This window comes from Babylonia areolata, chromosome 20 (genome assembly GCF_041734735.1).
Source record: "Babylonia areolata isolate BAREFJ2019XMU chromosome 20, ASM4173473v1, whole genome shotgun sequence".
Taxonomy (NCBI): domain Eukaryota; kingdom Metazoa; phylum Mollusca; class Gastropoda; order Neogastropoda; family Buccinidae; genus Babylonia; species Babylonia areolata.
Window position 1 is genome coordinate 26054988 of NC_134895.1, and position 12270 is coordinate 26067257.

Here is a 12270-nt window from a genome sequence, read left to right on the forward strand (position 1 = left end):
AAATACAACAGAAAGAAACATGATTCATAAAAATCATAATTACACACAAACACACACACACACACACACACACACACACACACACACACACACTGGTGCTTCAGAACATAACAGTGACTGCATTGAAGTATGTCAACCATGTGCATGCCATACAATCACACATGTTAGTGATGCCATCCGGACACAACAAACCAATGAACTCCAGGCTGAACAAACCAAGCGTACATTTCACTCCGTGCAGCAGCTGACAAGGATGCACACAGGAGAACTTATTTGAGAAAATCCCTTTCTTAAATAAGAACAAAGGTGTTGTCAAGAATTATTTGTTAGAAGTCCCATTGTTTGTTGTCAGACATCCATGCCCACCCCATGAATGCCGAATTTGCTGCGGCAAAAGTCTTAGCATTCTTCTTCTTCATCTTCTTCTGCGTTCGTGGGCTGCAACTCCCACATTCACTCATATACACGAGTGGGCTTTTATGTGTATGACCGTTTTTACCCCGCCATGTAGGCAGCTATACTCCGCTTTCGGAGGTGTGCATGCTGGGTATTTACTTGTTTCCATAACCCATCGAACGCTGACGTGGATTACAGGATCTTTAACGTGCATATTTGATCTTTTGCTTGGGTGTACACACAAAGGGGGTTCAGGCACTAGCAGGTCTGCACACATGTTGACCTGGGAGATCGGAAAAATCTCCACCCTTTACCCACCAGGCTCCGTCACCGAGATTCGAACCCGGGACCCTCAGATTGAAAGTCCAACGCTTTAACCATTCGGCTATTGTGCCCGTCTTCTTAGCATTCAAAGCCCAGACGTTTTGCTTTACGCCCGTTGTACACAAGTCAATCCTCATGAATACAGCCCCAGGTTATGAGGAGCTCCCAGTTCAAGCTCTGAACCATTTTGTAGACTTCATATGTATCTGAATTGTATCTCACTGATTCTGTTGGCTTCTTTCCATACCCTACAGCATGGAAATGTGTTGTCGTTTTCCATGTATTGACTCGCGTCCATCTTTTAGCTGTTTGGCCCATTGGCTGGGTTGATCCGCTGAGAGGAGGTCTGAACCTTTTTCACGTCACGGTGGTTGATCAGTGTTTCACTGATGTATCTTGTTGTAGGAGTCTGTTGGAAAACTGATACAGTTTCTTTGTTTCTTCTTTTTATGTTGTATAGTAGTTTTTCTCCAGTGTTTATAGTGCTGTCTAGAATGATAAACTTGTGATGTTCAGTTGTGCAAGATTCATCCAGTGAGAAGCTGAATTCATCTGCCAACCAGAGAGGGAAGATTTCTTTTCTTTCACCCGTCTCCCCATCTTTATGTCTTTTTCATTTCAGTTTTTTTCTTATAAACTTTTTTCATTTTGAGGTCCATGGTTTTGCGACTCTTAGGCAGTTATAATTTTCTTGATCAAATGAATAATTATTAATCCTCATGGAAATTATTTTTTGCAATCACAGACTCGTTAGAAATACAAAGATAATTTGATCAGGCACACCATATAAAAGAGATTTAAAACACAATCAAATAAAAATCCACATTGACTGTTGATAAACTAAACCATGCCAGAAACATATATGCATGCGCACACATGTAAGTTGAGACAGAGAATTGTTGCACATCAGTATCTAAGAAACAACAACAAAACCAATCAAACAAAAACAAACAATTATGAGACACCCTGTGTTGACATAACAGAACACTGAAAGTCCACACAAATATGCACACACTATCACCCCCTCTGTATACTTGTTTTTATGATTAATTTTTCTTTATGTATAGCAGTGATGATTGTGTTGTATGTATGAATATATTTATGTATATTTAAAGCCTGAATCAGGAAATGGAGTGACGGGCCAGCAGTGCCAGAGACCTGCTCTGGTGGGGGGGGGGGGGGGGGGGTGTCAGGAGCATGACTCCTCTTGATACAACCATTCTCTTCCTCTTTTCTTTTTCCTCCCCCCCCACCCCCCAGAATTTTTGTGTGTGTGCTTTTTTAAAGACTGTACATTTTACAAAATGTTATTTTTATTTTTTTATTTTTTTTTTTTATTGTTTTTTTTATGGTGTTTGACCTGAATTTTTTCAGCCCAGATATGGCTCTGTATGGTCTGCTTGGTTGTAAACAACAGTAACACTAACAGTACACATGCACACACACACACATACACAGAGTCACATGCACAGATACTTGCACACAGTGACACTATCACACACACGGACATATATACAGGCACTCACACAGACACACGCGCAGACACACACACACACACACACACACACACACAGAGCAAAACCGGCATTACCCATAGACTTATTATATTCAGCAGTAGCAAAACTTGTTTTTTTACAGACATGTAAATATGAATAGCACACCAAAAAATGTTTCCTTTTAAATGACCCTTTTCTTTCTTTGTTTTCAAATCAATAACACCTTCAGTTGTCTTTCATGATACTTATAGCTTTCATTATGTAATGTTATAAACAATTAAGAATAGATTGTTTAGCTTAGTGTTGGGTTGCTTTGTTTTATTTATTTATTTATTTATTGTTGTTGCATCATTTCGTTGAAAGAATTTCATGTTAATTTGCTGAACATATAGAAAATGAAAATTAAAAAAGCAAGCTATCACAGGATTGTGATGGTGCCACTGACTTATTTCAACTTTGTAGAAAGGAGTTAAAGCCCCTGGGGGTTCTGGCCGGGATGGAAGACCAGGTGGGGACAAACGAAGGACAGGAGGTACAGGTGGACGTGACGTGCACAGAAGGGGCAGGCAGTCTGCAGCATCCCCACAAGGCAGGCAAGGGAAAGGCAAAGACCGCCACCATGAGAAAGACTGGAAAACTATTTGCTGGAGTGGTGGAAAAGACAGCGGAGAAGATGAAGATGAATCTCAGTATTCCTCCAGCTCCGGAGACAAGGATGTCGGAGATGGAGATCTCTCCACAGGAGACAGTAGAGAGGGGCATGCAGGAGACAACAGGCGTCGGGGAAAGGCTGGAAGACAGAAGGGCGGCTCCAGCCCCCAGAGAGAGAAGAACCGGAAGCGACAAGGGTTGGGAAGAGCAGGTGACAGGGACAGACGTGCTCTGGGAACCGGGGAGGACGGAGAGAGGACCCCATGGAGAGAAGGAGAGGACAGCACCAGGCAGTTGGAGTCCGGAGAGAACAAGGAATTCTGGAAGCCAGCGGGAGTCCTGGTGGGGACTGGACATTTGGAGGAAGGCCCCCGCAGGAAAGCTCACCACAAAGACTCTGACAGAGACACCACAGGGAACAAAGGCTCAGACGCTGAGAAACCGGGCAGGGGTAGAAAGGACAAAGCTAAAGGGGTTAAGTTGGGCAAGACTGACGGAGACAGGACCAGAAATGGCAAGGATGCTGGCAGATCTGGAAAGGCAGACAAGAGAAAGAACAAGGGTGCCGACATGCACAGCTCTGATGACAGTGAGGAAGATGGAACAGACAGGGATGCTGACAACAAGTTGGCCAAGGCAAAAGGCAAAGACGGTAATAAACACAGCAAGGATAAAAACAACAAAGTCAAAACTGGTTTTCGGTTTGGCAAGGGTGGCAAAGAGAAAAGGGGCAAAAACAAGGATACTGGTGAAGATGGCAAGGATGCTGAAGGCAGAGACAAGAGAAAAGACAAGGATGATGACAGTGATACAGACGAGGGAAAAGATAAAGATGCTAACAAGCTTGGCAAGGGTGAGAAACAAAGCAAAGACAAAAAGGACAAAGCAAAAGGTGTTTTGAAGCTGAGCAAGGGTGACAAAGAAAAGACAGGAAAAGGCAAGGAAGACTTGGACAGAGATCAGAGAAACGCTGAAGAAGATGGAACTCTTAGCTCCGATGACAGTGATGCAGATGAGGGACAAGACAAGGACGCTGACAAGCTTGGCAAGGCAAAGGGTGAAGACGGCAAGAAACACGGCAAGGATAAGGACAAAGTCAAAGCTAAGGGTGGTTTTAAGTTTGGCAAGGGTAACAAAGATAAAAGAGGTAAAGTCAAAGATGTTGGCAAGGATGACAATGACAAAGACGTGAGAAATGAGGATGATGATAGTGGCACAAACAGCTCTGATGAGAGCGACACAGATGAGGTAGTAGACCGGGGAGCTGACAGGTTTGGCAAGGATGATAGGGAACTTGGAATGGACAAAGATGGCAAGAAACATGGTAAGGATAGGAAGGACAAAGGCAAAGTTAAAGGTGGTTTTAAATTTGGCAAGGGTGACAAAGACAAGAAAAGTAAAAGCAAGGATGATAAGGACAGAGGTATTGGAAAGGATGAAGAAAGCGATGGCACAGATGAGGGAAAAGATCGTGAAGCTGACAAGCTTGGTAAGGCTAAAGACAGAGATGGGGAACGTGGCAGGGATAAAAAGGGCAAAGCCAAGAGTGGTTTGAAGTTCGGCAAGGGTGACAAAGAGAAGAAAGGCAAAGGCAAGGATGCTGACCAACTTGACAAGGATGACAAGAGCAAAGTTAAAAGAAAAGACAAAGATGCTGACACACACAGTACGGCTGACAGTGAATCTGATGAGGAAGGAGACAGGGACGCTGACAAGCTTGGCAAGGCAAGAGGCAGAGATGGTGAGAAACAGGGCAAGGATAAGAAGGACAAAGACCAAGGCTGTTTCAAGTTTGGCAAGACTGACAAAGAGAGGAAAGGCAAAAGCAGGGCTACAGATACACACAGCAGTGCTGACAGCGACGCAGTAGAGCCAAGAAACAGGGATGCTGATGCACTTGATCAGAGTGATAGACATACTGGAATGGACAGAGATGGCAAGAAACGCAGCAAGGATAAGGTAGGCAAAGAGAAAGGTAGACATGTTTTAAAGTTTGGCAAGGGTGACGAAGAGAAGAAAGGGAAAGGCAAGGACGCTGACAAGCATGGCAAGGATGACAAGACCACAGTGAAGAGAAAAGACAAAGACGTTGACACACACAGCTCAGATGGTAGTGACTCTGATAAGGAAAGAGACAGGGACGCTGACAAGCTTGGCAAGGCAACAAGAGACAGAGATGGTGAGAAGCACGGCAAGGAAGTGAAGGACAAAGACAGAGCGAAAGGTGCAGCTAAGTATGGGAGGGGCAGAGATCAGGCAAAAGATGCTGACACATACAGATCTCATGGCAGTGATGCAGAAGAGGGAGAAGACAGGAGGGCTGACAAATTGGGCAGGGAGGGTGAAGACACTGAAAAAGGCAAAGATGGCAAGAAACATGACAAGGACAGAAAAGAGAAAGACAAAGGTGGTTTTAAGCTTGGCAAGGGTGAAAAAGGGAAGAAAGGCAAAGGCAGGGATGACTTGGACAGAGATAACATATGCGATGATGAAAGGGATGCCACAAATGAGGGAAACGATTGTGATACTGACAAGCTTGGCAAGGCAAAAGGCAAAGACGATGAGAAACACAGCAAGGACAAGGAGGACAAAGTCAAGAGTGGTTTGAAGTTCAGCAAGGGTGACAAAGAGAAGAAAGGCAAAGGCAAGGATACTGACCAACATGGCGAGGATGACAAGAGCGAGGTTAAAAGAAAAGACAAAGATGCTGACACACGCAGTACGGCTGACAGTGAATCTGATGAGGAAGGAGACAGGGACGCTGACAAGCTTGGCAAGACAAGAGGCAGAGATGGTGAGAAACAGGGCAAGGATAAGAAGGACAAAGACCAAGGCTGTTTCAAGTTTGGCAAGACTGACAAAGAGAGGAAAGGCAAAAGCAGGGCTCCATATACACACAGCAGTGCTGACAGCGACACAGAAAGAAACAGGGGTGCTGATGCACTTGATCAGAGTGATAGACATACTGGAATGGACAAAGACAGCAAAGATAAGAAGGGCAAAAAGAAAGCTAAAGGTGCTGGTGAGTATGGCAAAGGCAACAAAGATAAAATCGGAAAAACCAAGGCTGCTTGCAAGCATAAAGACCAGAAAAATGGCAAGGATGCTGACAGACTGGGCAAGGATGATGACGGCAAAAATAAGAGTAAAGGCAAAGGTAGTGACAGTGGCACACACAGCAGTGATGACACTGAAAGAGATGAAGGAAAAGACAGGGATACTGACAAGCTGGGCAAGGCTGCTGAAGACATTGGAATGGACAGAGACGGCAAGAAACATGGCAAGGATAAAAAGGACAAAGACAAAGCCAAAGGCATTTTTAAGTTTGGCAAGGGTGACAAAGAAAAGAAAGGAAAAAGCAAGGATGCTGGCAAACATGGCAAAGATGACAGTGATGAAGATGAGGACAAAAACAGGGTTGCTGACGTAGATGGCAAGGGGACAGGCAAAGACAGCGAGAAACACGGCAAGGATAAAAAGGGTAAAGCTGAAGGGTTTAAATTAGGCAAGCATGACAGAGACAAGATGAGAAAAGGCCAGGATGCTGATGCACATGGCATGGATGGCAACGATGAAGATGAGGGGAAAGATCAGGATGCTGACAGATGTGGCAAGGACAGAGAGAAGAAGAGAAAAGCCAGGGACGCTGACACACACAGCATGGACAGCAGCGACAGAGATAAAGGAAAAGACAAGGATGCTGGCAAGTGGAAAGGCAAAGACAGGAGAACGAGTGGCACTGATGCTGATCGACTCAGCAAGGATGATCAGGACAAGGATGCTGACAAACATGGTAAGGATGATCAGGGGAAAGAGAAGAGAAAAGACGGCAGTGATGTGGACAAACATGTCAAGGGTTTTAAGGACAAAGATAAGAGAAAAGACAAAGATGCTGATGTACATAGCACAGATGACAGTGAAAGGGATGAAAGAAAAGACCTGGATGCTGACAGACTGAGCAAGGATTTTCAGGATAAAGATAAGAAACAGAAAGACAAGGATGCTGGCAAACATGGCAAGGCTTACAAAGGCAAAGATAGGAAAGAGAAGGATGGCGGCGTTGTGGAAAGATATGGCCAGGCTCACATGGACAAAGACAAGAGGAAAGAGAAGGACGGCGACACTCACAGCTCAGATGACAGCGACAAAGACACCAAAAAGCCCGGCAAAGACAGAAAGGACAGAGAGAAGAAAAGGAAAGCTGACACAGACAGACACAGCAAGGACGACAAGCACAAATACAAGAAGGACAGAGACAGGGACGGCAACAAGCACGACAAGAAGGGCAGTCTCTTCGGCATGTTCAAGAAGCCGTGGGACTCCAAGTCCAAGGAAAGTGGTTCCTGGGGTGACCACAGCAGCAGGGAACAGGTGCTGACCTCTTTGGCTCTGCTTCCTTTCCGGCTGCTTGTGAACGCTGCCTGTAGTCAGCTTCCATCTGCAAGACCAGGATGCGCTATCTTTTCATTTCACTATCAACTTCAGTGGTTTGGCTGTCTGACTTTATTGTTCTTTCCTCTTCCATGATTGAGTTAGTCACTGGGGAATTTAGTCTTTTTGGTCTGCGGAATCAGCATCATAAGTAGTTGCAGACTGTAGTAGATCCATCACATCTGCTCTGTTGGATGTTGTAGTGGTTTGTGGCAGTATGTCTTCTGACTTACCCCTCAAATCAGTTGTGAAGGAAAAGTGTGGTTGTAGGGCAGTGTATTTTCTGTCACACCTCAGCATGGACTGAGTAGATGTTTTGTTTTCGCTTTTCTGTCAGTCTAGGTCATGCATGTTTTTATTTTATTAGTAGTACTTTCTGTTATAGAAGTTTTCTGTTCTGTTTACATGCTGTCAGCACCAGATAAACCAGACATGGGTGTATCTCACCCTGATTTTTTGGGTAATATTCCTGTATCTGCAGACTGTACTTGATAATGAAACACTTGCAAAGAGATTGTACGCTGAAACTGAGCACTGAGGAAAGGAATCTGAAAGTGCACAGATTTGCTACAAGTTTCACACAAAATGAGTTGGGTGGACATGCACTGCAAAACTTACCTTGTTATCTGAAAGCATGTTTATGGAGAGGCTTGTACCAGTTTTAGTGTGACATGACATGACACTTAAAGTTAAACAGTACATGATCTGGTTTTGGAAAACAGGTACTTTTTTGGTAAATAATTTGTTGTTAAGCATGCTCCATTTGGTAGAAATCTTTTTTTGATGATAGCTCATTTTTGTAGTAGTACAGAGCATCTGTTGTATCCTGTGTGCAGTACCACATGAATTTATCATAAAAACATGACAGATTACAGTTCAAGTTAGCCTGGGTATATGTTAGGAAAGTTGCTTGCTGGCTTCTTTTGAAAAATACGCCTTTTCCCCCCTTTTTACAGTGAATATAATTTCTTATGTAGTATCAGCTGTGCAGCATTTATCAGTTTCCTTCAGCCCACATTTGTTTGACGTGTGTGTGTAAACAGAGTGGAAAAAGTGTAATCATGGTGTTTTGGTTTATCTCTCCATATGGTGTATGTTTGTGTGTGTGTGTGTTGACTTCAGTATGTTTTATTAGTACAGGCTTAGTGAGCCACCCCCCTCCTCCAGCAACCACAAATGCTGGAAAAAGCACACAGCAACCCATCTTCAAAATCTTTAAACAAAAACTGTGATTTTTTTTTTCAATAAAAGAGATTTGTATGGCAGCTTTTGCCCAGTTAAGAACAGCCTTAAAACAGAGCAGCTGGTGTGAAAGAATGGAGTGCTATCAGCTGTCTGGTTTGGGAAGGAAGAGAACTATGATAAGAGGGGAGGTCACACTGCTGTTCACCTGCAGCTGTTGACGTAACGTCCAAGAGAGCTCTGCTGTGCTGATGGAACTTAGCATTGTTCCTTGTGACAAGATGGCTTGGCTGATGAAAATGTCAGCTTGTAGTGAGTGCATTTCATGCATGAGTCACCAAGACTAGCCTTTTAGTTGTTTTTTGTTTCTTTCTTTCTTTTGTTTTTCAAAGCATGCATGCGTGAATGTTGAACAGATATTTTCAGCCAGGAATATGTATGTACTTGGATAAATGTTCACAATGTTATGACCAAGACGTCAGTGGGTGCAGCAGGTTTTTGATGGGTGTGGGTCACACAGCCTGGAAGTACTCTTCTTCAACGTTGGTTCTGACAGACAGCTGTCATGTGCTTGGTTCCTTGTTGCTTTAAGCGAGTCTGCAAGCTTGGACCAGTCCTTCCTGCTGGTTGGATCTTGTGGAGACGGAATGATGGACACAAGCATTTACATTTTGATCTGAATACCTTGCCCAGGAAAATGTTCTTGGAAGAAATTCTTTTTTTAAAGCAGTGCATGTGCACACGCTTGCATATGTTTGTGTGAATTACAGTTTGGAATGTTCTCTCACAGAGCAGAACGCTGTAAATGCAGACAGTATAAATGATGCTTAATCTCTGACATTACTTCTGTATAGTTCTAGCACTGTAGTAGGTGCGGTTTTTGTGGCAGCATGATCATTTAAAAAAAAAAAAAGAAACGTTGTATGAGTATTTGCATTTTGTTTTACAGAGCTTTTGGCAAGTTCTGTTTGCTTCGTTTCTTCTGAAGTGTATATCAGTTGATATTTTTGCTTTAGATAAGACCACAGATTAAAATAGTCAAACAGTCTTTTTTAAAAAATTTTTTTTTTTTAATAGGTCTGTTCTTGGTAAAGCCTGACTGAATTTTTTTCCCTTCATGAAATACAGAATATTAACATATATGTATCATGACAGTAGTTTAATTTTTGACTGATGCTTTGTTATTTGGACTGCTCTTTGAATTTAGGATGTCGACACACTTCACGTCATTTTATTGTCATCTGTTTTTTGTTTTTTATAAAGAATGTTTTGTAATAGTGAAATGTTGTATTGCTGTGTAAGCAGCTTTTTTTGGGTTGTTGTTGCTGACAGTTGGTCAGCCAGGTAATGGAAACCTTGATACTGAAATGTCTGTATTGATTTGCAAGATTTTGTCCAGTGATGACTCTGTTCCTTAGATGACAGTAAACTATCTTCACAAAATACAGTGACACAGTGCGTAGAATGAGCAGGTGATCAGATTTCTGTCATTGTTCCAATATGACGTGCAGGTTTTTTCAGGTCAGATTTTTTTTTTTTTGCTGGTAATATCATATGTGAAAATTAGCATCAATCCAGTATGACTTAATGTTCCTCAGATCAGAATTCTGTTGCTAGTAAAGTCATTAGTGTAACTAGCATTATTCCAATATGACTTTCAGGTTTTTCAGACAAGATTTCTGTTGCTGGTAAAGTCATTTGTTTAACTAGCATTATTCCAATATGACTTACAGGATTTTGTTTTTAAAACCTGTTGTCATTATACCAGGATGTAGAAATGGCTTGTTTGTGTGATGTCATTGGTCAATGAATGATGACATTGGCCAGTGAGTGTCATATGACATTGGTCAGTGAGTGACAGTGGTTGTTTGGCTGTTGGTCAGGAGTGGAGGATGGGCAGTATGGGTGATGGTGATGCTACTGATGGGGGCTGGACGCAACAGGTGCACACAGACACAGGGCTGTCACACCCTGAACCCCCTCCCTCCCTCCTCCTCTGCTTCATGCTCTGCCCTCCTGTCCTCCTCTTGTGCTGTGTGCATCCTCTCTCTCTCTTCCTCTGTTCGCATCCTCTCTCTCTCTTCCTATGTCTGCTGCCAGTGTACTGTAGAGCTTGGCCAACTTGAAACTTCTCTTTTCTGATGTAGAGTTTTCATTACCTTCAGTCCAGTTACTTCAAGGCCATGTATCTCTGATCTCAAACTTCCATCCATTTTCTGATGTAGAGTTTTCATGTAGAGTTTTTACTACCTTCAGTTCAAAGCCATGTGTTTCTGATATGAAATTTTCATTTTCTGATATAGTTTTCTGATACTTTCAGTATAATGCCTTACCTCTTACTTTTCTTTCAGGCTAGTCTTTTCACTGCCTCTAACATTGCGTCTTCTCTGTATGAGAATGTTTTGTTTCCTTCAGTTTATGTGTGTGTGTGTGTGTGTTTGCTTGTTGCAGATTAGACCACTTGCTGTTGAATCATGCATCTGATTTAGGGAAAATGAAGTTCACTCTTTTATTCTTTCATCTTTTTAGTGTCTTTTTTCCCCCACTGTTATGGTTGACTCTAGATGATTTGTCAGGAGTAAGCATAGTATATATTGGTTCTCCTTACTGTCAGTGTAAACTGTTGCTGATCATGGTAAATCTTGATGTTTGTTTCAAGTATGGTAGAGAGCATTTCTGTTGGCATATTTTGAAGAGATTCTTTATCAGGTGCTACAACAGGTACCAGTTTGGTTTCTTGTCTTCGTTAAGCCTGTTGCAGTATGCACACAAGACTTTGCTATAATTTGTTTATGAATTCTTAGTGAAAACAAGTCATATTGTGCATAACAAATTCACCCTCTTTTCTTTTCCCTGCAACACTTCCTTTACCATTCCTCCTTCTCAGTTCCTCATTCAGTACTTCATGCCTGTGTGATTCCATCAGTCCATCCCTCCAGTATTCCCCTGTCATATTCCCTCCAGTTCCAGACCTCCAGTCCCTGTCCTGTTCCCACAGCCCCTCATCATCTCTGCAACATTTCCTCAGCCCTGTATTGCTCCTGCAATGTTCTTGCCCAGTGCTTCACCATGCCACAGTCTGTCGCTTTTTTTTCTGAACTGTTCCTTTGCTGTGCTGTTCACAGTCCTGTGTTCAGATTTCTACAGCATTCCCACAGCCCTTGACTGCGATTAGATTGGTGAAATGTTTCCAGGGTTTTTCATAGCCATGCTCCCTCCTCCCCTCCCGCCCCCAATACCCCCATCACCTTCTCAATCTCTCTCTACTATCCCTTTGCTGTGGCCTGATTTTGTTTTATCAGTTCAGTGCAGAAACAAATGCTGTTTGCCGCCAGTCAGACATGTCGGTGAAAATGTACTGGTATATATCCATGCCTTGATTAATCATGCACTGTTCGGCAGCTGGAGTTTGACTTCTTTGTTTTGAGTGCTGTGTGGAACTGGGGGATGTAGACATCACAGCTTGCCTATTGTATCTGTGTGGTAAAGATGATGTGTTCAGAAAAGCTGCAGTTGTGAAGAAAGGTAATTCATGGTCAAGGTTGCAGGCGCTCTGCTACATTTGTGAAGAAAGGTATTGCTATCATTTGTACATTTTTGTGTCAACCTTAAAGAAAGGTGTCAGATGCACACACCTGTGATTTTGAGTAGCAACTGGGAGTGTTGATTATGTGTTGATGCCCTTTCAGCCTCGCAAAGACAAGAGCAAGCGATCCTCTCTGATTCTTAGTCTTTGCCCCGGCCAGTCACCCAGCAAGAAGGTTGGCCGACCGATCCCCCCTCTCAGCAT

At 43.0% G+C, this 12270-nt stretch overlaps 1 protein-coding gene across 9 annotated transcripts in view; it reads left to right on the plus strand.

Moving 5' to 3' along the window:
* LOC143295338 (uncharacterized) overlaps positions 1-12270 on the plus strand; it is a 135726-nt gene that overhangs the window by 100874 nt on the left and 22582 nt on the right. For 8 of the 9 annotated variants that reach the window (XM_076606979.1, XM_076606983.1, XM_076606985.1 and 5 more), the window contains exons 16-17: positions 2679-7238; positions 10364-10423. In XM_076606979.1, coding sequence (XP_076463094.1) covers positions 2679-7238; positions 10364-10423 — 4620 coding nt within the window. The remainder of the gene's footprint in view (positions 1-2678; positions 7239-10363; positions 10424-12270) is intronic. The other variant, XM_076606980.1, reaches the window with a different exon arrangement.